General features: G+C 51.7%; 1 protein-coding gene across 3 annotated transcripts in view; it reads right to left on the bottom strand.

The window, feature by feature from the left end:
- Nucleotides 1–3,276: 3,276 nt before the first annotated feature.
- The window catches only part of COLQ (collagen like tail subunit of asymmetric acetylcholinesterase), a 63,126-nt gene continuing 40,089 nt past the window's right edge, over nt 3,277–26,313 (bottom strand). For all 3 annotated transcript variants that reach the window (XM_065876594.1, XM_065876596.1, XM_065876595.1), the window contains 11 exons: nt 24,526–24,588; nt 23,996–24,022; nt 23,290–23,334; nt 22,118–22,153; nt 19,333–19,413; nt 14,376–14,481; nt 8,280–8,419; nt 6,942–7,061; nt 6,480–6,600; nt 5,016–5,118; nt 3,277–3,346 (listed from right to left, as the gene is read on the bottom strand). In XM_065876594.1, the coding sequence (XP_065732666.1) occupies nt 3,277–3,346; nt 5,016–5,118; nt 6,480–6,600; nt 6,942–7,061; nt 8,280–8,419; nt 14,376–14,481; nt 19,333–19,413; nt 22,118–22,153; nt 23,290–23,334; nt 23,996–24,022; nt 24,526–24,588 (912 nt within the window). The remainder of the gene's footprint in view (nt 3,347–5,015; nt 5,119–6,479; nt 6,601–6,941; nt 7,062–8,279; nt 8,420–14,375; nt 14,482–19,332; nt 19,414–22,117; nt 22,154–23,289; nt 23,335–23,995; nt 24,023–24,525; nt 24,589–26,313) is intronic.

Here is a 26,313-nt window from a genome sequence, read left to right as displayed (position 1 = left end):
AGTTACCAAGTTCCCTTCAGAGACCTTACTTTGCTTACAAGTTTGTCACATTTGCCCCATTCCTGCTCCCCAATATATCCGGTCCAGCAGCCACCCCTTCCCCGCACAGCCTGTATGCTTCTGGCAAATCCCCAGGGGGTGGCCTAAGGGCAATCTTAAAACCTTTGCCACCCTGGGTTCAGGAACCCAGCTGTGATCTGATCAGCAGGCAGCGTTCTGACAACAGGAACCGGTTCACAAATGGCCATGTGACCCAAAACATGCCAACAAGGCTCAAGGCAAGATTTGCTGGGGACTCCTGGGGGGAAAAAAACTTCTTGAGAGCCACTGGAATAGATGTTCTCTCTTCCTGGGGACGTTACAAGGTCCAGATGTTAGCCTGAAACTGTAGTAGTCAGCTTGTGACCACCCTAAGGACTGAATTAACAGGAGAGATGCAAATAGCTGAGAGGCTAAAGCAAGCCGAGAAATGGAGTGGAAGCCTTGATTGAACCTTGCCTGATCGCCACTCCACTCCTGGAACTTATGAGTTATATGAGCCAATAAATTCTACCCTGTGGTTTATATCATACTTAAGTTGGATTTTCTGCTACTTGCCGACAAAAGCATCTGGACTGACACTGCCTCCTTTGGTGACAATATCTGAAGGCCCTGTCATATTCTCAGCCATGCCACGTGACAGCTTGAGAGTAGCCAACAGAATCCATCACCGCTCCAAGGACATACCCCGTCACAGCTGGAGGGCAGAATCCACACTCGCCAGCGGTTAGAGTTGGAAAATTCAACCTCTGTCTCAAGTCTCTCAGATGAGGAAACTGAGGCTGTGGGAAGTGATGAACCAAGTATGAACGGGGGGCCTCCCACCAGCAGATGATCCCAGGAGGTGTTTCTGCGGCTGCCTGGCCTGCTGACAGGTGTCCGTGCTCCTGGCAAAGCTGCTCCCTATGCCGCGGAGTTAATGTTTCAGGGGAGGCACGGGTCCACCTTCCCCGATCTTTCATCTTTTCATTTCAGAATGCTGAAGGGGGAGAATGACTATTATTACTATATATATTCTCAACACATGTGACCTTGAATCCTTTCATTTCCTGAGCCTTTCAGAACACTCCCTAGAAATAGCTGGAGGCGGCCCCCCTCTAATACTGCCGGGTCCAGGGACAAGAGCACAGATGGTGGCTCCCACACGAAATGTCTGAGTATTCACATTAGGATCAAACTGACAAACTGTTACGCATTAAATAGGTTCTGCTTACACTTTCATGAAGACTGGAATTTTTAGATGCCTCAAAGTTTTCTGTGGCAGCACCAGGAGAGCGGGCCTCCCTGCCCCTGGCCCGTCTCACGCCAGGATGTGCGGCCTGTGTCTCCAAGCTCCGTCTACCACCCCTGCAAAACAGCTTGTCCCTGGCCACCCCTCACGCTTACAGGTGTATGCGAGCCACAGTCAGGACAGGCACGGAGAGAGGGCTGTGTGGCCCCAGAAGCAGGCTCAGGACCACTCGGGTGGAGAGTTAGGGTTTCCTGGGACCTGCAGCATGGGGTGTGCAAGTGTCACCGTGGCCCCTTGGGGAGGGTCATGGCCAGAGGAAGGCCAGAGTAGTGCCCTCCAAGGAGTGGGACCCAGGACTGGGCCACTCTTGGCCAGGTCCAAGGGCAGTACTGGACTTCCACTCTGTCCTATGCAAGATCATAAAGCAAGGCTGGGGGTGAGCAAGACCCGGCTTGGTGACCTTGGACCTCAGTTTCCTCCCTCATCCCTGAGGGAGCAGGACTGCTTCCCATTCTAGAACCCTCTGTCGAGTCTGGAAGCAGACTGGATTTCAGAGCCCTTATCCCATCCAGCAGTTCTGGGACACCAGCCCCAAACCGCCAGGGAAGAGAGAGCCACAGTAGGGAGGAACACCGCCTTTATTTCTTGATTTCCCATCCGGAGATGCCAGGATGAAGGTGGTGGCTTCACATGGGACAGATGTGGGCCATGGAACATCAGCCCGGGACTTGCAGTAGAAGCGGAGGGAGCCAGACTGACCCATGTGTCCACCTACCCCGGGGCTGATTCGCCCACGACTGGCCACCAGCACAATGCCAAGTGCCCAAGACGCAGGCCTTGTACACAGGCCCAGGAGTGTCCCTCCATCTGGTAGCAAATGGGCAAATCCCACCTGAGGTCTGCCGTGGGGAAGACGTCTTTCCCAAACAAAGCTAAGCCTCACTCAGGAAATACGGTGATGAAAGGCAGCTCACAGACACGCAGGGCTAACGATCCTGCAGAAACGGGGGCTTGGGCGCACGCACACGAGGACAAGACTATGCACCATGAAGACAGGGAGGGAGGTCACAGCGCTCACGGGAGTCAGCAGGCAGCCAGGAGCTGGCGCCCAGGACAGATGCCGTCTCTGCCCGGAGCATGTACTCAATCGTGGGGCCCAGACGGGAAACCAGGCGGCAGTTTCCTAAGGACTCAGGAAACACCAGTGGCTGGCCTGCTAGCCAATGTCCTGAAGGAGAAATGGACACGTGGGACATTCACAGGACGGAGGTCCAAGTGCGCAGAGCCAGGAGGTCAGGATGGTACCGGGGATGGGGAGGCCTCGAGAGCAGCCCCTTCGGGAAACGTCGAAAAGAAGGCCACTGCTCTGCTTTCGTCTACACGGTAAGCACCCCAGCACCCCAGGGTTTGGCGGCGGTCTCAGTACTTATTCACAGTTGGGGCTCTGCCTGGGGAAGCTGCATCCACACGAGGCCGCGTTGGGCTGTGGTTAGCTGCGGGGTGGGGGGCTCCCTAGTTGGACCCAGATCTGGGGGCCACCCCCAAAGAACAAGCCCACTTCCCTGCTCTGTGGTTCCCAGGCCCGGGGAGCCCCGGCCAGCTGCCAGGTGAGAATGCCCACATTTCCAGAGGTCAGAGGAGACGAGAGGCCTGTGCCCCAGATGCCCCCAGCGGACGGGAGCAATCTCCAACAGTCTGTGTGCCTAACAGTGCAAAGCCAAGTCCACGATATTCGGAAGGGAGGGCCCCGCAGGCCGTCGGTCTGGCCGGAGGGTCGCGATGGGCGTGTGGAAGAGGCCCGGTACTCGGGGTTAAGACAGGATGCAGTGGTCCTAGTTTCTTCCAGTCGGACTGCGTTAAAAGCACATCTTAGCAGCAAGAGTTTGTCCTTGTTTCTGTTGCATGAAGGTGGTGGAAACCGGACCAGGACAGGGCGAGGTCAGTCTGCCGAGGGTGGAGAAGCTGCTGCCAGTTCCGTGGGTGTAGCCGCCTCCTCCCGGCGGCCCTCAGGTGAAGTAGCGACAGGGTGTGGAGTCGATGTAGCAGTACGGGGTGCACCGCAGGTCTCCGTACGACCTGAGGGGGGCAGACACGGGGCAGTGGGCAGGAGCCCCAAGGACACAGCCATGTTCTCAAAGGCCTCCTCTCGCAACTCTGGTCAAACCTCATCTGAGAGCTGCCCTACTGCCACCCTCCTAAGGGCGAGGGGCTCCAAGGTGAGGGGCTTGGGGCAGCTGAGTCCAGGCCTCTGGGGCTTCTCCCCTTGAGTCCATCTGAGGGATCTGGGGGAAAGGGGTTTGTAGGTAGCCTGGCTCTGAACACAGCCTCTCAGAGAGAATCAGCCCTTTCTCCAGCGCTGTCCAGTAGACCACACTGCACTATTTCTGTGGCAGCCACTGGCCATATATGGCTGTTGAACTCTTGAAATAAGGTTAGTGTGAATGAAGAATCGGATATTTAACTTCATTTAAATAGCTACGTGTGGCCGGGGGCTACCACATTGGAGAGCACAGCCTACACGTCTGTAAGCCCAAGCGCTAATTCCGAGGCTGTGCTGTATTGATACACCAAGCCCACATTCGCAAGCATCCCCTGAGGCTTCTCGGGACTAAAGAGTAACCACAGCGAGCGGCGGGGTAAGCCCTGGGCTCCACGTGTCCCTGTACCCCAGGTCCGACTGTCTACACTCAGCGGTGTCCTTCCATCAACTCTTTGGCAGGGGCCTGGTAGGAGCCTCCCTACTTCAGGGAGGGGCAGTGCACACACACACACAGATGCAGTGGAGTTCTGGCCCAGCCTACAGTGCTTGGAGTTTGGGGTCTGAGCTCCCCCAGCCCGGTTTGATTTGTTGCCCTGCGTTTGGGGGTGGGCATTGAGGCGACCTCCTTGGAGGAGAGAGACAGGCCTTGGGTCCTGGGTCCAACCCTACAGAGGAGTGGGGCTGGAGGGAACGCCTGGACAGATGGACTCCTGAGGAACCAGGGATCCACTCTGGGGCCAAGGGAGAAGCAGGATGTGGACTGGAAGAGGAGCGGCCTCCCTACCTTCCCTACAAGCTACGCAACTCTGGTCCTGTAACCACTGGCGTAACAGAGCCCAGGAGAGCCCATTCTGGGCATGGGATCATGCCTCACAGGGCAGAGGCCCTCAGCGGGCCTGGGAGATGTCCTCGTGGAGACCAGGACACTCAGGATACTGAGCCACGTGAACACCCACTGAGGGGTCTCAGAAACAGCTGCAGGGGGTGCTTGAAGGGAAGACTACATTCCTGGGGTTTTCTGGGAGGACTTTGGAGCCACCAAAGTTAGATACTAAGGCTGGTGGGATCTCATGTGTACCCACAGGCCTGCCCGGTGGTTCCAGAGAATTCAGGTTACAGATGCTTAGATTCTCTGAAATGCCTGGACCCCTCCCCCCTCCACCGGCCCCCCTCCCAAGCAGGCCCACTCCCAGGAGACCAGTGTGGTCACGGGAGCGACGGAGCTGCTCATCCAGGGGCCACGGTGAGCTGCGGGCCCAGGCGGAGCTGGGGGTGGGTGACTGCTCTGAATGGCATGTGGGTTTCAGTGTTTAGCACTGTCCCCCCGCGAGAGCAGGGACCATGCATGTGTTCTATGTCACCATACCTCAGAGTCCAGAAAGCCCCAGGAACACAGAGGCATTCAGGAATATTTGTGAAGGAAAGAGGAGTAGGCAGGAGGGAGGGAGGCTGGGGTGTGGTCACAGCCCGCGAGGTGGTCCCTACCCGGGGAGATAGGTCTCGCAGGTCAGGTGGCCGAAGTCAGAGCCGTCACAGTCCTCCACGCCCCTGTGCCGGTGACCATCTCCACAGTAGGCCCGGCGACAGCCTGAGGGGACACGGGAGGTGAAGCCCTGAGAGGGGGGCGGGGTGGGGGACAGCCTGGCAGGACCATGTGGCCTGAAGGAGCTCCCCCCCCCATCCCACAGAGCCTGAACCCTCCTGCAGGGATGTCCACAAAGCTTCAGACCCCAATCCCACGGGAGGACAGTTTCTGTCGCAAGACCACCGCGGGTTCCTGTGAGGTGAGGGTAGGGAGACGGGCACGTCACAGCCTTGGTGGAGCTTGTCTGTCTGCAGGGAGCTTCCTGTGTCCCTCGGGAGCCAGACCGTCTTCCACGGGGTCTCTGTTCTCACAGCAGGGGAGGGGCCAGGAGTATGAACCCACCCTCATTTTTATAGGGCTTTGAGACTAGCTATTAGTTCCTTCCTGCTGTGTCATCTCCACGAGGGGCAGGGGGACTCCAGGCAGAGCCAGCATCCTAGGAATCACCGCCCAGGAACTGTCGCGGGAAGTGCAGCTACACGGAGAGAACCAGGCACTTCATCCTGCGCCTGCCCTGCGCACTCTCCCCCTCCTCTGAGCTCCTTGCTGGCGAGGAACCCTCCTTTGCACCTACGCGTCCCCAGCCCTGGCTTCTCATAGCAGGACTTTAAAAACTACGCAGTGAAGGGATGTCGTGCCCTCACGGCACCCAGACAATCCATGCGCACGTCAGCTCACAGAATCTCACAGAATCTAAAGGCTTGAGCGTTCGGTGCGGTCGTACCCATTTTTCAGTTGGGGAAAGTGAGGCCCTCCATCACCCCACTCACCGTGTAGCCTCTTCTCTGAGCCTGAGGTTGACACTGGCTTCCAGAGCCTGCGTCCAAACTCAATCTGAATCTAAAGCTCATGCTTTCCACCTCACCTCCTGCTTTTGTCACTTGATTTTTTTTAAAAAAAAGAAGAAAGAAAAGCGATGCTTCAGCCCTATGCTGCCTGCCTGTCCCGGTAGCATCCATAAGCCTGAAGGTAGCCCAGCCACCCAATCCCCCAAACAGAGCTCTGCTATGAGGGCTCTGTCTGCTAAAAGTGAGTCCTGATTCAGATTCTTGCCTTATCCCGTCTGCCTCTCAGCCCTGCATCACCTTTATCTTTTGATAAGAATTTGGATTAGAACGTGGTTTTTGCCAAGAAGTAGGATTCAAAAGAAAGGGAGGGCCTGGTGGCTTCTCTGGGGCCAAGATCCTTGACAGCAACCCCATCGCCTTGCTTGGACGGTGGGAGGGCTCACGTTTGGCCTGATTGGGGATGGTCGTCCCCCGAGCAGCCCAGCTCTGGCTCTAGAACTGTCCCAAACCAGCACAGCTGGTGTCCAGGGCTTGGCCTGACCCCACCCGGCGGCGGTTCAAGCTGGGGCCACTCACGGATGCAGTCGTCACCCACATCGCCGTTCCCGTCATCACACTCCTCCCCTGGCTGCAGGACCCCGTCCCCGCAGGAGCCGCGGTGGTCTACAGGGTAGTCCACAGGGTAGAAAGGCGTCAGCTGGCCAGAGAAACACAGCACGCACGGTTACCGGTACAGTGGGACAGGTAGCCGGGCACTGGGGACAGAGGGTCTGGGCGGGGGCAGGGCAGTGGGGGAAGGGCACGCCTCCCCTGTAGAGCCAGAGCTCTGTGGTTGGCAGGAAAGCTGTGCGGGGCTGGGAGCCTGTCTGGAGCCTTGGCCCAGAGCAGAGCTCCACGTGGGGAGCCAGGGCATGGCATGCTCTCAGAGGCGGGCTGAGAGAGGGCGCTCAGACTTCCATGGAAAGCTCTGTGCCAGGCCTCTCCTTCCTTTGGAGATGCGTCCCTCTGCTGATGGGGTGTGTGCTGAGCGCCCCGTACCTGGATGGGGAGCCAGCCAAGGCTGTCCTTGAAGTACAGAGACCTCTGGTCTCTGCGGAAGGCAATGGCATGTTGGGTATTCAATCTCTCAAGCTCCTCCTGGTTGTTGACCACAAATATCTGCCGGAGGAAACATTGGTGAGGATTCCAGGAAACACTTCTACGGAGGGGAGGGCGGGGGAAGAGCCAGAGGAGGAAACAATCCCTGACCTTGGGCTGGTGATCAGTGGGAAGGGCGGTTTGCTTTTACACTCCTGCATCCCTCCTGAAGTGGGGACCAATGTCTTGATTCCCACATCTTTCCAATCCAGTTCCTAATGTCTGAGTTTGAAATAAAAATATCTACCATGGTTTAAAATTTATAACATTTAAAATGTTACAAAGACTTGGGGACTTCCCTGGTGGTCCAGTGGTTAAGAATCCGCCTTCCAAGGCAGGGGACGCACGTTGAATCCCTGTTTGGGGAACTAGAATCCCACATGCCGTGGGGCAACTAAGCCTGCGCGCCGCAACAAAGATCCCGCGTGCCGCAACTAAGAGCCAACACGGCCAAATAAATAAATATGTTTTTTAAAATGTTACAAAGACATAAATAAAAAGGTGATGTCATCTAATCAAATAATTCAACACCTGGAAATGATTCTTAACAAAAATCCTATACTCAAAGTGTTCATTACAGTGTTATTTATATCAGGGAAAAGCTTGGGAGCACCTGATACCTATCTGACAATTGGGCTCTGGTTAAGTAAATCACAGCACAGCCACGTGATGGACAGAGTATTACCTACCCATTCAAATTATGAATTGATGTCCGGGTTTACTTAAAAATAATCTAAGGTAGGTAGGTTGTCGTGAGTAAGTGTAAAAAGGAAACAAGATTAGCCGGGAGTTGATAATTGTTGAACTTGGGTAAAGAGTACGAAGAGGTTCCTTATGCCATTTGTTCTGCTTTTGTATTTATTTGAAGTTTTCTATAATTTTTTTTTTCTTAGAAAAGACAAAGAAGGGAATTCCCTGGCTGTCCAGTGGTTAGGACTCCGCGCTCTCACTGCCAAGGCCTGGGTTCGATCCCTGGTCGGGGAACTAAGATCCTGCAAGATGTACGGCACAGCCACAAAAAAAAAAAAAAAAAAAGACAAAGAAAATACTCCAAAATAGACCCACAACCTTGGTTTTCTTCTTTTGATTTTCCCTTATTTTCCAAGTTCCTGTAACGAGCTTATGCCCAGTATAACGGAGGAAGTTTTACTAAAAGGCTTTTACAAAGCCCGGGGAGCATCAATCACGTGAAGAGTCCTGAGGGGTGACCACCCCAGATTCCGCCCAGAAGAGTCTTACCACAGGAACTCGTGGGGAACTGGGTCCATACGCAGACTCCCCGTAGGAAGGGTTATTCACATTCATGGGAGGGCCACAGAGACATCTTCCTGGAGGCCCGGGAAATCCTCTTTCCCCTTTGGGTCCCATTACAAGGTGTCCTAGGAAGCAACAGACTGCTGTTACGAGCAAAGGAAGAGAAAACCAAACAGCCCAGGGAGGTGTCGGCGACCTTCACGACAGAAAGAAGTTTGAAGTCCACAGTGTGGACTTCAGGGAGGCCTGGAGGAGAGGTCCAGAGAGACATTTCTGGTCCAAGGTGTGGGTCCCTTAACCACACTGGGTGTGACAACACCTTTCCCAACCCTCTTCCTCCCTTCCCTCTCTCTATACTTTGGAGACCAGACAGGTGGGCATTCTACTTCCCAGTTGCCCTCACTCCTGGAGGTGACCGTGTGCCACAGTGTCAGCCAATGTAAGATCCGTGGTGGGAGAAGGGTAAGTGTCTGGGGAAGTCTATCCTGATAAGGGAGAAGCATAGCTGGAGGGAGACACAGCTTCCTCCTCCTTCTTCCTGTCTGGAAGACAAGACAAGATGTCTGGTGCTGCAGCAGCTGTGCTGCAACAATGAAGTAACAAGTGTGAGAAGAGAAGCCAGATCGCAGGGAAGACGAGGGCCTCATGGGGCCTGGGGCCCTGAGAGCGAGACCTAGAGGCTGAACTAAAGCCAGCCACTGTCCACCGCTGGACTTCTTTGTTGTCGGAGGGAAACAATCCCTATTTATGTTGAGACCATTATTAATGGGGACTTCTTCCTGATGTGTGCATTGCTGGCTGATAACGTTCACCATTTTTTTACTCATTTAATTTTGTTCTTATATATAGGAGTTTAACAAAGGGATTTCTGGATGTGGGTTTCTTTGATTTCTTCTGGAAGAAATGGAATGTTTGAAAATGCTCAGCCTATTTGTTCTTACCTGATTCTGAAAAAAGTGTCCGGAAAAGATATGATCAGGAAATTCACTCCCTGAAAGGTAGGAGGCCTACTAGGGTAGTAGTTCTCACCTTGACTTGTAAAGCCCCTGATGCCCAGGCCACACTCCAGACCAATTCCATCAGGACTGCTGAGAACGGAGCACAGGCATCCGTGCTTTTCAAAGCTCTCACAAGTGAGCACTGAGGTTGAGAGCCGTTGGTCTCGGGCAATGGTCTTTGCACAAAACCCCCCACCAGACTATCCTCTTCACCCACCATCCCTCCCTTCCCAGGCACCTCCTGGCTCACTCCTGATCTGGGTTCCTACATCGCTTCCTCAGGGAAGCCTTTCTGAATCCTCACACTCCGTCCTGTTCACACTGAGTACAGTTTCTTAGTTCCCCAGGCCTTTTCTTCCTGGCACTTATCTCTGTGATTCTATTCACTGTGAGATTATCCAGGCCAGCTGGATCTCCCCCAGGAGAACGTCAGCTCCACAAAGGCAGGTGGATGCCTGTTTGCACTCATCAGGGCGTGGCACAAAGTAGGGGCACAGTACATGTTTGATAACTGAATGAATGAATGCAGACTAACTGGAAAGGGAAGGTCTTCAGAAAAGACTAGAGGTCCCATTCCAGCTGGCAGAAAAGTGCTAGAGCCAGAGCCACCAACAGGGAGAGAAGAAAGAGAGGAAAAGATGGGCACTGAAAACAGAAATAAGTAAGTACCCCTCCTGCTGGGAAAATAAGGGGGAGCTTGGAGATCAGCCAGTCATTGGTTTCAGGTTGTATTACTGTATTGAGGGCAGTCAGCAATTGGGGACATGGTTTGCAGATCCCACAAGGGTGGGGAAAAAAATGACCCCGGGGGGAGAGGTCTGGTCAGAACCCCGAGGAAGCAGCTGCAACTGGAGGAGGAGACCCCAGCAGGAATGCCCACACCCTGAGCCTTCCTGAGCTGGTGGACAGATGTGTCCAAGATGGGGATGCTGCCAGCTGGCCGGGAAGGGAGGCTTGCCAGCATCTTACACCAAGTTATGGTCGCTCGTTCTAACAAGAAATACAAATACAATCTGGGAGGAACACCAGTCTCATGCTTGGAGGGACAGAGACCCCACCAGCTCAGGAATGTTCTGGGGAGTTAACCAAGGATGGGAGAGCATGGGAGCCGCCTTCCAGCAGGCTCTGTGACCGCCAACTTCTCCTCCAGAACCACAGCCTCAGAGAGGCTCAGGAGTTTGTCCCATTATCCAGCTAATTAGTGGTGAGGCTGAGATTTGAGTTCATGTTTGACTTAACACTATGCCATTCAAAAGACACGTGTCCAAGAATACTGATGCTCGCAGGAAGCTGGCAATTCCCAGGTACCACAGTGATTCACTTATGCCCTGTCTGGGGTCAGGAAGGACTCAGCCAAATTTGTAATTCGGTTATTGCAAATTACATCCTAAAGGCATTTTGCCGTGGTTCCCTCCCCCGTCTCCAGCCCCTCTTTCTTGGTTAACTTGGGTAATGAGAAGCTCCTGCCCCCTCCATCTCCCCAGAACCGTCCCGCCCCCCAGCACCAGGCACCAGAAGCAGAGGTGGCCTCCAGATAGGACGACAGGATGTGGCAGGGAGCCTGCTTCCTGCCCCCCTCCCCCCCGCCATCATTTCCCTGCTGCTTCCTCCCAGCTGTCCAAGGGCATCCATTACCCCTGCCTGCTTCCTGCCAGGCTGCACTGAAGGGCACAGCAACCCAAATTTCCCCAACTCAGCCCCTCGGAGCTTGTCCAGCGGGCAGCCTCTCCCCCATCCCCGGCAGCTGGAGGACCCAGCTCTGCATCTTTGCTCAGGGAGCCTCCCATCTCCACTGGCCGCTGCAGTGGGAGCAGGTCCGAGGGGTAACCTGGGAGAAGGCAGAGGAACCATGGAGTCGTCTCCGTGTCACCCCCATCCCACTCTACCCCTGCAGAAGCTGCATGGCTACGTGGGAGGGTCTCGGGACCAGGAGTCACAGGCCAATTCTGGACCAGGAGTGGCCACCAGTCGGCTCTGTGACCTTGGGGAATCTCTGTGATCTCTGAGGCTCAAAGTTCTCATCTATAAAGAGAAGCATGGACCAGACCAGGCAGTTTAACCCGGGGTCCACAGAGCCTGAGGATATCCCAAGATGGACCGGGGGCAGGGGGTCTGGAGCTCTGGGAAGCAGTGAGCAGAATCTTGGGTGTAGGTAGACACATTTTTTTCCTGAGAGTGGAACTTTATCAGGCTCTCAAAGGTAGTCTCAGAAATCGCTATGGAGGCCTGTTCCAACTCCTGAGGATGACCCAGCTGGTCCTGGGCACAGGAAGGTCTCTTTTAAATTCCTCCCCCTCCTTCTCTACCCATCCCCCCAAAAACATTTCTAAAGAGCAGAATTCTTGCCCCATTTTCTTCAGCAGCCTCACTCTGGGAGGTTCCCCAGAGGGGAAATGACCCAAAGGAAGGCACAGGGAGGGGACATCAGTCGAAGGGCTGGCCCGCATCCTGCTTGGCTGCCATGCAATAATCCAGGTGGGACAGCCCGAGAGTCAAAGTAGACCAGGTGTGTGAGCACCTGCAGGGGCCAGCCCCACGCACCCCACCTGCCCGGCGCCATGCGGATGCAAAGCTGACTTGGCCAAGACCCTACCTCAAGGACCTGCCATCTAGAAGGAAGAGGAAACACATCCTCAGAAAACAGTTAACGGTGGAGGGGCCGTAGCAGATGCAACGTGGGACTGGGGCCCAAGGGAAGGAGACTCATCCCGTTAGGGACCAAGAAGGCCTTATTGAAGAGAGTGCTTTGAAGGAAGGAGAGGAGTTGGTGGAGTGGACCAGAGCAGCGGTCCCCAACGTTTTTGGCACCAGGGACCGGTTTCCTGGAAGACAATTTTTCCACGGACCCGGCGGGTAGGGGTAGGGGGATGCTCCAGGCGGTAATGCGAGCGATGGCGAGTGGCGGATGAAGCTTCACTTGCTCGCCACTCACCTCCTGCTGTGCGGCCTGGCTCCTAACAGGCCTGGGGGTTGGGGACCCCTGGACCAGAGGATGACGGGAACACTATTTCAGGCCACGTGGACCCAGAGGGACTGTAGGAATATGCTCCAGCTCAACAGACAGCAGAGTCCACTGGAGGGCAGAGGGCACTGAGGCTGGGATCTGGCAGAGGATGGGTGGTAGAGAGGGAAGGGGGTGGGCATACCAGGCTGAAAGACAAGGTGCCGGGAGGACCAAGGAGAGAAAAAAGGATTACGTTGGCCCTGCTACAGGGATGAGGTTGGCAAGACAAAACAGCGGGCATCTGAGGGAGCTGCTGAGGGTCTCCAGGCCCTGCCCTTCTCACCCCACCCCAGGCCCTAGGAGGGAAACAGGATTCAAGTCAGATACACACAGTGAGACCAGTAAGGTCTTAGTTTGCTGAGGACGCCCCCCCAGCCGCACGCCTCCTGGCTATTCCTCAGTTTTGTGAGCTCCTAAATACCCCAAGGGTCAAGAGCATCCCTTCCAAAGGCAAAACCCGGGCTTCAGGCCATGCTCCCAGCCTCTGGGGTCGGCAGCTCAGGGTCATGGGCTCAAGTGGAACGTTATGCGTCCGAACCGAGGAGGGAAAGGACTGGCTGGAAGAACCTTCATCCAGATCATCGATTCAATGCAGGGAAACAGGGTCTGGGCATGGACACAGGGCCTGAGGTGCATCTCAATCCAGCTCCCCTAACAGTTAGAAATAAGGGTGGCAGGATAACTCGTCACAGTAATTGATGTTTGTTCTTCCATTCTTTTTTCGTTCCTGACTTCAAGGAGGTGGCAAGACTTTGTGCTTTCTTGCTCTTGCTGAGAAACAGGTACTGTTTGAAGACTTCTGCCTTCTGTTCTCAAAAGAGAAAAGCTCCTAAGGGGGTGGCGCTGTATGAGGAGTGTGAGGAGGGAGGGGCTGGAGGACAGAAAAGGAAGGATCACCCCAGATGTGGGAGCACGGGGACCCCCAAATCCTGGAGGAGAGCCAAGGTCTCAGGAGGGAGGGCTGTGGGGCCTTCCTGGGAAGATTGAGCCTTGGGGAGCCGGATTCTCAGGCTTGGAGATGATCTGATAGCCAAGCCTGGCGTGAGGAAGGTGGTCACGTGTCTGACCGTGTGGCCTTGGGCAACAGGCATTTCAGAGGTGAATGGGGCAGATCAAGGGCTGGTCACCTCCCGTGATGTTTATCTGCCATAACTCCCCAGGATCTTTGTCCCATGGTTCTGTGGCAGTTGAAGAAGTGGAGAAAACCCCATTAATGCCCGAGACTGAATTTCCCTGGCATCCTAGCAGGTTAGAGTCTCAGAGCCAGTTTTCATTTGGTTTAAAGGATTAACAAAATGACATTTCTTGACCTTCCCATGACGTGGTTGTAAACACTTCCCCACAGAGGGGAAAAGTGGACTTTGGGATTTTTAAATGCCTTCATTTTCTTAAGAAAAGAATTAGAATAAAAATTTTGATTCCTTTCGTATAACTGAGGACAAAGAATCTTGCACAGTCAGTAAACAGTATTCTTGGACCTACAGCTGCTCTGCTTATATAGATGATGTGTTATGAAGGCCTTCCTCTGAGCTGACAAACTGAGTAAGAGGCTTAGCTCCTCAAATTAAGCAAGGTAAAACAAGGTAGCAGTGTACCTGTACCCTCTTCAATGGTAGACTTTTATTCCTTTATAGTGATTTCTTTCTATATTCGATGCACATCTGTAAGGACTCTTATAACACTGTAAGACAGAAAAATTTGCAATGTCATCTTTACTTCTAGGTTTAAGAGCATTGCTTGGAGCCATGAAACGTTCTTCTAGAAAAGGGTGTTAGTTGATGCAATACTTGCCTGTTATTTTTCACTTAAAGTGTAAATGACATCACCAATGTGATTTTTTTCTTTTTCACTCCTCTATTTGTTCTCCCAAATCCCAAAACAAAGCCAGAATAGTGTTTATCTCTCTCATGTAAAATTTGAATGGGTCTAATTGTGGATAAATTAGAAATATATTGAAATGCTTCAGGCATTTTCCAACTCAGAACACAAGGCAGGCCTCTGCTGACATCTCCCTGTGCTCTCTGGGAGGCTGGCCAGGAGGGCAACAGCGTGGATCAGGTGAAGCAGTGTAGCTCTTACCTGCAGACGGGGGACCCGGGGGTCCTGGGGCGCCCGGACGGCCAGGTTGACCAGAAGGCCCAGGTTTGCCTGGTGGGCCTACAACTCCACTATCTCCCTTCTGCCCCTGACAGAGAGAAAGGCAGAGCCCATTATAAGAGCAGGACATGGCAAACCTCCCCCCCAATTCATCTCTAAATTAGGGGCCACCTTGCACTTTGGAGCAAGTACCAGGGGGAGGATGCAGTCCCAGAGGTCTCAGAGGGACCAGCAAGTTCCTAAAAACCTCAGGGCAAGTGACATTTGAGACAGTGATGGATGCATGTTTATAGACATTACTTTTTTAAAAAAAATTGAAGTATAGTTGATTTACAATATTGTGTTAGTTTCAGGTGTACATCGTAGTGATTTGGTGGGGTTTTCTTGGAGATTATATTCCATTATAGGTCATTACAAAATATTGAGTATAGCTCCCTGCGCTACACGGTAAATCCTCGCTGCTTATCTATTTCATGTATAGTAGTGTGTATCTGTTAATCCCATACCCCTAATATGCCCCTCCCCCACCCCTCTCCCCTCAGGTAACAGTAAATTTGCTTTCTACAGACATCACTTCTTGCTCTGTCCTAGACACGTAGGAACCAATCCAAACCACACTCCTCACTGGGCAGGTGAGGAAAGAAAGGCTCAGGAAAGAGCAGGGATTTAGGCCAGTCACCTGGCATCAGGCCTCTGCCTGCTCATCAGGACAATTTCTGTCTCAGCACAAGAGCTGTTCCCACCCCGTGGCCTCTCGCTGCTCTCAGGATAAAGACCCAGCTCCTTACTGGAGCCTCCACAGCCCTGCACGGCCAGGCTTTCCACGCGTGTCCCAGGCTTTTGGCGTTCTTGGTCTTCAACAGCACCATGCCTTTTCTTTCCCTTCTCCAGACTCTTCTCTCGGCCCCAAACCCCTCTTCCCACCCTCCTGCCTAGCTAACTCCCTCCCATCCTTCAACTCCCAGCTAAAATACAGTTGCGGCAAAGCCTTCCTTGACCTTGCCTGACCAAGTCAGTTCTCCCTGTCATGGGCCCTTTTCCTTCACGGCCTTTATCCCTGATCATAACTACCATTGTTTGTGTGGTCATTTCCTCTGTGTCTCTCCAGGAGACAGAAGCTCCCTGCGGGCCAGAATCTGTTTTGTTCACCTCCTTTCCCCAGACCAAATGGGGAAGGAGGAGAAGCTGAACACACAAAGCGAATGTAGTTTGTTGGCTCTAGGTTGAGAGATCTAGGTTTTCATCTTGGCCATGAGACCCTGGGTAACTCACGTTGTTGCTCTGTGCCTCCATTTTCTCATCTGTGAAATGGGGCCAGGCAATATACACCTGCACAGGTTTGCTGGGAGGCTAACAGAGATCTCAAAGGTGAAAAAGTGGTTTGCACTTGGCTTTGTGGGCCAAGCTGATTATCACAGCAACTGGCTCGGTTTCATCTTTTTCCCACAGTTAGAAAAGTCCTGATTCTTAACGAAAGGCACACCTGCAGGTATAGTCTTTCCACACAGCATGTCCTCTTTGCTGTCTGCTCTGGGAGGGTTAAGAGCACACATCTCCCCCCAGAGCTGCCCTTAGGAATGACCCCAGAAACCAAGGATGGCACACCTGTAGATCCTTCCCCTAAGCTATTTGCTAACTGTCCACTCGTGCCCGGGGCCCGACCGGGACAGTGACTGGTGCCTGATGGCTTTGGCCTGGTCCCCTTCATACCCTTGTGCTGTGGCTACCTCACCCACCTAATGAAACGTAACCTTCGCCAAGCCTGGGGAACAGGCAGGCCGGGCACGCCTTTCACCACCATGTGATGTGTGCCCTGCCGCCTTGTCAACATGGCCCTGGGGGCTCTCTCGGCAATGTCCAAGGAGTTCTTAAACACTTCCTGCGGGATCGTGAAGTCAGAGTTTGTCTCCAGTTCCACCCTCATGGAGGGAGCCTTAAGCCTTGCCTTAGCATTCCGTGGGGCAACCAAGATGGGTCCCAGATGGCAAAGGAAGTCACACCGTCTTAATATAGCCACAGCGAAGGCTTGTTCTTCTAAGAGCCACATCAGCTGGCTCTGAGCACAGGACGTGCCACAGCTGGAAGGCGCTGGGAACGCCCCTTGTTCTGACCTCAGCGGTAATCAGATATTCTGCTGCTCAGTTATCTATTCAGAACAGCCTCGTCCCTGTGAGCGAGACTCACTGAGTACTGCTTTCCAGGAAAAGCATTCTTTTTTCTTTTTTTTTGTGGTACGCGGACCTCTCACTGTGCGGCCTCTCCCGTTGCGGAGCACAGGCTCCGGACGCGCAGGCTCAGCGACCATGGCTCACGGGCCCAGCCGCTCCGTGGCATGTGGGATCTTCCCGGACCGGGGCACGAACCCGTGTCCCCTGCATCAGCAGGTGGACTCTCTATCACTGCGCCACCAGGGAAGCGCGAAAAGCATTCTTTATTCCTTTACTGCCACCAAGTCTGGTGATTCCCGTCAAGGAAGTTGTGTCTCCGTGACTGAAGATTTGTGTGATAAAGTCAAGAGCTGCTGTCCTGGGTCTGCCCGGAGGCCAGGCCTAAAGCAGGAGGGTGATGTGAAGATTGCTGTGGAGAAGCTGGTCTCAGATCTCCAGGTTCTAACCCTGCTTGGAAGCTGGCTTGTCTGGGGGTCCTGGGTGGTCAGGCCACTTCCCTGGCCCCCGGTTTTCTGGTGACTACATGCAGGGAATTGGGTCGGTGGTCTCTAAAGTCCTTCTGGATCTGCAGTTCTTACTCCTGGATCCCCTTCCAGATTTCTGATTCCAGGATTTGGGTTGACTTTCCATAACCTCCAGAGACTCTTAGCACCATGGCTCAACAAACACTCTGTATGTAAGACTCTACTAGGCCATTAATTCATGACAAAAAAAAAGTATCATGGCCCGCTCCCAAGGCTGACGAGTCCAGTGTAGGCTGGAGCACACTCGGGTGTCTGTAACGTCTCTGGAGGAAGATGAGCTCATTTCCCTAACTTCTCTGAGCTCCCAGATGTGTTTCTGGTGTCGTTTTTGAGATTGCTCCAATGAAATCATTCTCAACAGGGTCAAGAAAGAGCCTTCTTGGCTTTGGCCCTAACCAGGACAAGACAAACACTGCCTAAGGAAAGAACTAGACGACAGAAGCCAACCGGCTTCTCAAACCCCAAGCATAACACATTCCGGATGGAATGCAGCAGTAGTGGAGAAAACGATTTTTTTGAAAAGATTTTTCCTTTTTTCTTCTTTTTCTGAGCCTAGTTTTTAGGAAATTAGTATCTGTGGCATCATTGTGAAGCCACCCATGGCCATGCCACCAACTGTAAATCTTTAAAAATTAAACTGCAACATTGTGACTTCAAAAGTCATCATGGGGGCTTCCCTGGTGGCACAGTAGTTGAGAGTCCGCCTGCCGATGCAGGGGACACGGGTTCGTGTCCCGGTCCAGGAAGATCCCACATGCCACGGAGCGGCTGGGCCCGTGAGCCATGGCTGCTGGGCCTGCACGTCCGGAGCCTGTGCTCCACAACGGGAGAGGACACAACAGTGAGAGGCCCATGTACCGCAAAAAAAAAAAAAAAAAAAGTCATCATGGAAGCTGATTCATCAGGTTGGAGTCTATGTCTTTCCTAAGTTCATTTCGAAAAGACCAGAATTGGCTTTGTAGTATTACCGTGGTTCTGAATCCCGGTGCACATTAGACTCATGTGGGGCTTTAAAAACAACAACAACCTATGCTGCAGCCCCAGTTGTATCAGAGTCTTTGGGAAGTAAGGTCTCGACATTGGGGAAGAGGAGAGGCACACTTGGGACCACCACCAGTGCACCAGGGGCAGGGAATCTGTATTTAATCGGCCCCCAAGATGATTCTGATGGAAGCCAGAGTCTGAAAGCCACAGATCTAGCCTAAGGAAAGAATGGAAATGTGCCCAAACACGTTCACTTCTCAGCATTATTTATAATTTGGTTAGGCTTCTCTTTGTCCAAGCTATCTACTCTGGTTACTTATTTACCAAAATCGATGCAGAGATTTAAAAAAATGTTTAAGAGTAAGAGTGCTTAGTGAATGCAGTAACAAGTTAAAATGTGTGTGTTGTGATTTTTAAGTTAAAAGTTTAGGATACAATAAGTATATATCGGATATAAAAGGAACAAATGACTAGAAAGTCCACGGAAGCAATAATACTGGAAGGAAGTGTACATACATGGTAACATGGTTGTACCTGGGTGTTAGCTATTTAGATGATTTCCTTCCTAGTTTTCTGAATTTTCTGTTTTCTGTGATGATCATATATTACATGTATAATGGGAAAGGAGGTAAAAAGCCAACAGACTGGCAAACAAAAGAGTAGGGGTCACACACGTCTCATTCGAGCAAAAGGGAGAGGTTCTCTGAGGCCCTGGGGACAGCTCACATCACATGGTTTGACACAAGAGCCTGCTGACCAGGGGAATTCAGAATGAAAACTTTCCCTAAACCCTGAATAGTGCCAATAAAGGGGTCATTTACAAATGGGGATCTTGAGTGAGGAGAAAGCACCCTATTGTTGAGACCCAGCAGGTCCTTGAACAGCAGGAAATATCTGGGCTGATTCCAGAACTCCATCTGCGTCTGGGGCACTGAGGCAAAAAGCAGGTTTTCTGGGCGAACGAGCAGACCTGATTTCCACTCCCAGTTGCCTTGGATAAGACAGACCTGTTCTTATGAACCGAAGACCCACTCCTGCCTCTAGCCTTGACACAGCTGGACGGGCATCCTACCCCATCCGCCTCGCACTCCCGCCTCGGTGGAGAGCCCAGGCGCCCCGGAAGGGGTGCTGCTACTGCCCCCCAGCCCAGAGGATGCTGGAGACTGTGTCCCCGCAATGTCCCTGACCTGTCCGCCCCGCACTGCCCACCTCTCTACACCCGCACCCCAGCTCAGGAGGTCCGGTGAGCCCTGGGATCCATACCTGCTTGCCTCGTTTTCCTGGTCTTCCTGTGGGCCCCCGGTGGCCTGCTATCCCGGGCTCGCCCTTTGGTCCCATTTCACCCTGGAAAGAAGAAAGAGAAGCAAGAGAGGAACGAGGAAACAAGGCGCAATCTCAGCTCCAGGTCGATCCAAGCTCTGGCCACGGGGCCTCTCCTTGCTCACTCCCAGTCTTGTCCAGGCGGGCTGCTCTGGGAGGTTGGGAGAGAGATGAGGTTGTGTGAAGGGAGAGAAGTTTTTCAAGGAAGAGGACGGGAAGGAGAATGTTACCGTGGGTGGGGAGGTCACTATCTGAGAGAGACAGCTGCCGGGCAGCACACATTTTGGTTCCTAAATCCCCATCCAGAGAGGCTAGGGTGGGAGGCGCCTGCATTTCAGTCCCCTGTGCCTGGGACACCGATGGGGGAAATGCCTTCTCTCTTAGTTGAAATTTTATGCTGTGCTTTGCTTTGTTTTTAGCACAAATTCGGATCTATGGGTTTTTGGATGATTGGACACAGTTTTGACGACTATCGTCTTTGGGATGTTTCTGCTCTCGTTATATAATTCCCCACTCTTCAGTAAAAAGCTGGTTTGAGTTCCACCTCACTCCCATTTGATTCAGGTAAAAACTCTTAGTGGGAGAGATGTTCCAGACACATGTTCACATACTCAATCTAGTTATTGTAAAAGGCACAGAAAGCAGCGTAAGCAACAGTCCTAATTGAAAAGCTCTATTTGGAACCATCGGAGCCACATGTACCAACTGCAGAGTTCCAGAGTTTAAGGCCAGCCTTTTGTAAAACCCGTCTCTCCATTTTGGTTCATCCCCTCCTTCCCCGTGCTCTTCCAGGATTCCAGGCCCACTGGTGGCTTCTTCGGCTCATGAACCCACCCCACAGGGCATCCTTCCTACCCCCAGTAACCCCTCCAGAGCCCAGAAGGCACCACACCAGCTAAGCTTAGCAGCAGCGGCCATGAGAGTTTCTGTTAGGCCACAGCTGGTGCCCGTGAAGAGCTGACCCGGCCACTCAGACGAGGATAAACGCCCGGACGACTTCTCCCAGGAAGGCCAGAGGAGGTACAACACAATGGAAAATTCCAGGGAACACCAATGCACAGTAAGGACCAAGCATAAAGCTCTGAAATTACCTGTTGGCTCAGCCAGTATAATGAATTTGTCAAGCTACCAACATTTTGCCTCACCGAGAATTGTCCCTAAACCTACGATTTCTTTCCCGTCCGTCATGTCCTTCGACCTGCTAGGATAGGGTGGACTCTCTGTGGCCATGGAGATGTTTGCATAATTTTCCTTGGCTGTTTAGAGGGGGCTGAGAGGTATCTTGTTTGGCTGGGAGAAAACAGCAGCATAAACGTATCATTTTTTGGAAAAGATCATCTGAAGAAAGTGTGGTCCTTCTCTTCACCAGCTGGAAGCAGCCAGTAATGTCTTGATCTAATTTCTCTCCAAAGACCTAATTATGGTCATCACATCAGCTCTGTCTTAAACAGGCTGCCCTGGGAGGGAGAGAGAACTCTGTATGGCAAGTCTAGTAAATGGTGCAGAGACCAGAGAAGCTGTCCTACTTAATTTTACAGGAATGTATGTCCACTGTTGCAGTGAATGAAAACCTAGACTAACCTATTTTGAAAACAAAAATAAAATTATTTGTCTCTCTTAATGTTTCCTTTCACTTGCTTATTAATCTATTAATCTTATTAATAGATTATTAATCTTAATTAAACTTAATTAATCTTAATTAATCTATTAATCTTATTAATTTATTTTTAACCCAACACTCTATGTAGGTAGCAGAGACAGAGGTTTTGACAGCTTTAGGCAGTGATAAATTACAATCATGTCGGATGATTGAAATTATTTAAATATGATCTACTGACAAGAGAAAGTCAGATAAAAATTGTTCATTCAGGTTTGGAAAATAAAATTTTAAGGCGAACTTGAAAACAATTTAGAGTTCTAAGAAAGCATCCCATTTGCCTGTTTGAAGAATATCGTGCTCTGAGGCTTAGGCAAAAATAAGTTTCCAATGTCAGTGCCTTACAGCATGAGGAACCACCATTGTGATGGTGGTTGTCCTAAGTGATCATTCAAGCACCTTTCTCTGACACTCCCCTCGCCCCCCCATACCTCTTCCTTAACCTTAAGTAAAAGTTTAAAAAAATCTGTCACTCAGTTGCCACTTTCACAGTTTTTATCACATCTGCACACCATTCTATTGTTATTCACTGAATATTTTTTCTTTAAGTCAACCAAACTAACTCCTTTTTTATTAAGCCTCGTCCCAAGCAAATCCCACTAAATACTTAAATAGATAATAAATTTACCTATCAAATAAGAAATGTTTCAGCTGTCACCCACTAAAATAACTCTGTGGGCCTCCGGCAGTGCATGTGCCCCCTTGAAGGAGCGCTGAGCTGGGTGCAGGCAGCAGTGGTCTCAAACCCACACCAGGGTCCTTGAGCACTGCTGCTCCAGTCTGAGTACCCGGGCACAAAGCTTTCTGCTTTTGAACAGTCCCATAGCCCTCTGACAGACAGAAGATGCAGGGAACGCCTCTCTGCCCTCAGGTGGGGAATCCCTTCTTCCCACTGAGCTGGAGGGAGGTCCCACTGATGCATTCAACAACTTGCTCCCCTTTCAAACCAGAAACTTCCACAGTGAAACCCGCTTTTCATGCCTGATGAATGCAGAGGCAGACCTCTTTTTGCTGTGCTTGGAAGGTCTAATTTGTTACTGAGACCTATTTTTACTACTTCTAGGTACTTACTTTCTGCCCCAACATTCCAGGAAGTCCTGGGAAACCCTGTGAAGAGAACAACAAACACAGTGACTGCCTCTGAAATAATGCTTGAAAGGGCTGAGGAAGAGTTTGGTCAGCTCTTCAAGATAAAGTCCTGTCAGTCAGCCAGCCAGCCAGTCAGCCAGTCGGTCAGTCAGTCAGTCAGTCAGTCAGCCAGTCGGTCAGTTAGCCAGTCAGTCAGCCAGTCAGCCAGTCGGTCAGTCAGCCAGTCAGTCAGCCAGTCAGCCAGTCGGTCAGTCAGCCAGTCAGCCAGTTAGTCAGCCAGTCAGCAAGTCAGTCAGCCAGTCAGCCAGTTGGTCAGTCAGCCAGTCAGTCAGTCAGCCAGTCAGCCAGTCAGTCAGCCAGCCAGTCAGCCAGTCAGTCAGTCAGTCAGCCAGTCAGCCAGTCAGTCAGTCAGCCAGTCGGTCAGTCAGCCAGTCGGTCAGTCAGCCAGCCAGCCAGCCAGCCAGTCAGTCAGTCAGACAGTCAGACGATCAGCCAGTCAGTCAGCCAGTCAGCCAGTTGGTCAGCCAGCCAGCCAGCCAGCCAGTCAGACAGTCAGTCAGTCAGCCAGTCAGTCAGTCAGTCAGCCAGCCAGTCAGCCAGTCAGTCAGTCAGTCAGCCAGTCAGCCAGTCGGTCAGTCAGCCAGTCGGTCAGCCAGCCAGCCAGCCAGCCAGTCAGTCAGCCAGCCAGCCAACCAGTCAGCCAGTCAGTCAGTCAGACAGTCAGACAGTCGGTCAGTCAGCCAGTCAGTCAGCCAGCCAGTCAGCCAGTCAGTCAGTCAGACAGTCAGACAGTCGGTCAGTCAGTCAGTCAGTCAGATAGCCAGTCAGTCAGACAGACAACCAGTCAGTCAGCCAGCCAGCCAGCCAGCCAGCCATCAGCCAGTTGGTCAGTCAGCCAGTTAGCTAGCCAGTGAGTCAGACAGACAGACAGTCAGCCAGTCGGTCAGTCAGTCAGTCAGTCAGACAAACAGCCAGTCAGCCAGTCAGTCAGCCAGCTAGTCAATCAGAGAGTCAGTTGGTTAGTCATTCTGACAGTCAGTCAGTCAGTCAGCCATTCATTCATTCATTCATTCAGCCAGTCAGCCTGCAAGATGGGGGTGGGCAGGGGCTGCCACTTCTGTTGAAGTTTATCATTTTTATGCAATGCCCATTACCTTTTCTCCTTTGGGACCCAAGTCACCCCTTTCACCTCTGGATCCCTAGGAGGAAACCACAGGAGAGAGTCAATGTGTTAACTCCACTGGGGGGGAGGGGGAACTGGAGCATTTCAAACTGAAAGCTCCATAGGTCAGCACCCTCACTTCCCAGGCAAAGAAACAGGCTCAGAGGTTAGGAGACTGGCCCAGGGAAGGCATGCTTTGTGAGATAAACTTCTATTTTGACCTCAAAGACCTCTACACTAATAAAGGACAACCCACAAAAAATTCCGGGTCCCAGATTTTCTCTTATCCTCTAGGAAATTTGTCCCCAGGGTCTGGCTGGGTTATTTGGGTTTTGCTCCGTTTTTGACAGACAAGAAGGTTGTGTGGTAGAAGCTTGCTCTAAGAACACATCTGCTATTTTTGTGCAGCACCCCATGTCAGCTGTGTTCACACTGCACCTGGCACAACTTTCAGCTCTCACTGCCCCGCCTGAGGGGCTTCCACCTCCTCCAGGAGCTCCTCCCTAACCCACTTGCCCTGGCTAGGAGGCCCCTCACTCCTGTCTCGCAGCCCCCTGACAAAGGACAGGGTAATATCTAGGAGTGGTGGCTGCAGTCGCTGACTAAAGTGACCCCTGGGCCCATCCTCTGCTCATCACTGACCCCAGACCCAACAGCCCAGACCAGGCTCTGGGGAGCCATCAGAGACAAGCACCAACCTTTTCCCCTCTGGATCCAGGGTAGCCCTAAAAGAAAGCAGAAGGTGAATTGACAATCGGCCCTGTAGGACCTTTGGGTTTGGTGCAAGAGTGGAAGCCATCCCTGTATGTGGTGGTGAGATGTGTCTCCACATAGGGCTGCACGTTTTTTTGGGGGCGTGGGGGAGTTGCAGCAGTAAATACAAAGATGTCCCTGAGGGTTGTGTTTAAACCAGGGCTAAAAAGAACACTGCTTTTCTTACTCTCCCAAAGGTCCAAACAAAGGTTTCCATCTGCCTTGTTGTCCAGGGGCTTGACCCTCGCTGCCCAAGATAACGGCAGGAATGGCATCCCTCTGCCCCTGTGTCCCAGGACACGATGTCCCCCAAAGGGCTGGTAAAGGTAAGCACACTCTGTCAAGGGGCTCTCCAATATCTGTGACAATCCCCAGCCCAGGACGGCAGCTACACAGTCCCCACTTTATAGACATCAGCTGCTCCAGAGCCTTAGTAAGAAGGCCTGGAAAAATCTATCTGGACCAACACACTGACCTTGGAGCCCATTGGTCCTCTTGACCCTGGCAAGCCCATCATCCCCAGGTCACCTTTTTCACCCTGTGGGAATCAGAAGAAGGGGGAAAAAGACCTACAGTGACATTTCCTAGAGAAACTGAACCAGGAAAGGCGTGGGCAAGATCAGGATAGAACTGGGGACACTGGGGCTGGCCTGTGAATCTGAGGACCCCAAATCCTCCCTTGCTGGCTCCCAGGGGCCCAAGACTACAGACTCCACACTTCATTCTGGTATTTGACATGAAACATAGAATGAAATTGTCCAAGGTAAAGCAGATCTTCCAACTAAATGCTCACTAACATGTTGTAAATTGATGTTTGATCTTCTCCCAGAGAAGGCTGGGAAAGGGAGGGGGAGAGAGCATGCAGGCACTGGGGCCTCAAAGGACAAGGTATCCACACCCCCAAAAAACTACATCTGTTCTACTCTTTGCATAGTGAGGGCCTTTCTGATGTTTCCATATACTCTTACCCTACGTTTGCAGCCAAGCAGAGTGAACATCAGCCTCTGGGTGTATACTACGGAGGCTGGGGACTAGGATTCATGGGTGGGATCTGTTACCCCTCAGAATGGTTTACAGTTGGAACTTTCAATGCCCTTTGTGCTGAAAAATTTTAACCAGCGATAAACGGTAGAAATATAAGGTGAACCACATGCTTAATATTAAACTTTTTTTAGAAGTCACATTAAAAGTAAAACTAAACAGATGGAATTAACTTTAACAACATATTTTATTTACTCTAATTAATTTAATCTAATTATCATTTTAAACATGCCATCAATGTAAAAATTATTCATGAGAGGTTTACAATCCATTTTTCATAATAAATATTTGAAATCTGTTGTGTATTTTACATTTAAATCACATCTCAATTCAGGTGCTAAATTTTCATCTCAAATACTTGATCTGTATTTAGATTTCAAAAAATTTATAGTTAAAAAAGCAGATTCACATACTCAATTTACTCCAAAATACTTATATATTTTCAACTAACTGAATTGAGTACAGGTTTTTAAATTCAAACTTAAATTCATTAAAATTAAATATTCAGTTCCTCAGTGGCACTAGGCATGTTTCAAGGGTTCAGTAGCCACATGTGGCTAGTGGCTGCCATATTGGACGGCTCAGCTCTATACAGTGGATTTTTCAAGAAATATCCTTGGCACTTTTCCTAAGAGGACTGGGAACAATTTTCTATTCTCAGAATAAATACAGCCAATAAGTGAGTCAGAGCAGACAGCGACATTCACCTGCTCACCCCTGACTTCTGCAGGTCAAATTTCGGAGTCGTGGCCTCTGCACCCAATAGTCTATGACCAAAGTGTGTAAAAAGACATGGGTGTGGATGTATTAGCTTTTCCTAACCTGTCTGAGGACGGGGATTTCACCAGCATTTGGCAATCCCTCTGTGAATATAGGATTTCCGTTGTTCCAGCCCCCAACTCCCATGCCCTCACCCTCCACCCCCTGCATGACAGGCCAACAGCTTCCTAGGCACAAGCCCCTCTTGCGTCATCTCAGGGAACCAAAGAATTGCACACTAACTCTCAGGACAAAGGAGGACCGGGCTGCTGGGAAAGAGGTGGCAGCCCCTCGTTTCTCCTCTCACAGAAGCTGAGCTGTGGGACTGACCAAGGTCTTGCTGTCCAAGCAAAGGAGGAAGTGTTTAGGGACCTCGGGTCAGTCCTCAGGCTCTCTCCTTCCTCCCCATCTGGAGGAAGTGAGTTTCACCGACTATGTGCCAGGGGCCTGGGGAGCCGCCATC

This window comes from Phocoena phocoena, chromosome 4, assembly GCF_963924675.1.
Source record: "Phocoena phocoena chromosome 4, mPhoPho1.1, whole genome shotgun sequence".
In the NCBI taxonomy this organism is placed as follows: domain Eukaryota; kingdom Metazoa; phylum Chordata; class Mammalia; order Artiodactyla; family Phocoenidae; genus Phocoena; species Phocoena phocoena.
Note: the sequence above shows the minus strand (reverse complement) of the source record. Positions and strands in the feature narration are given on the sequence as shown.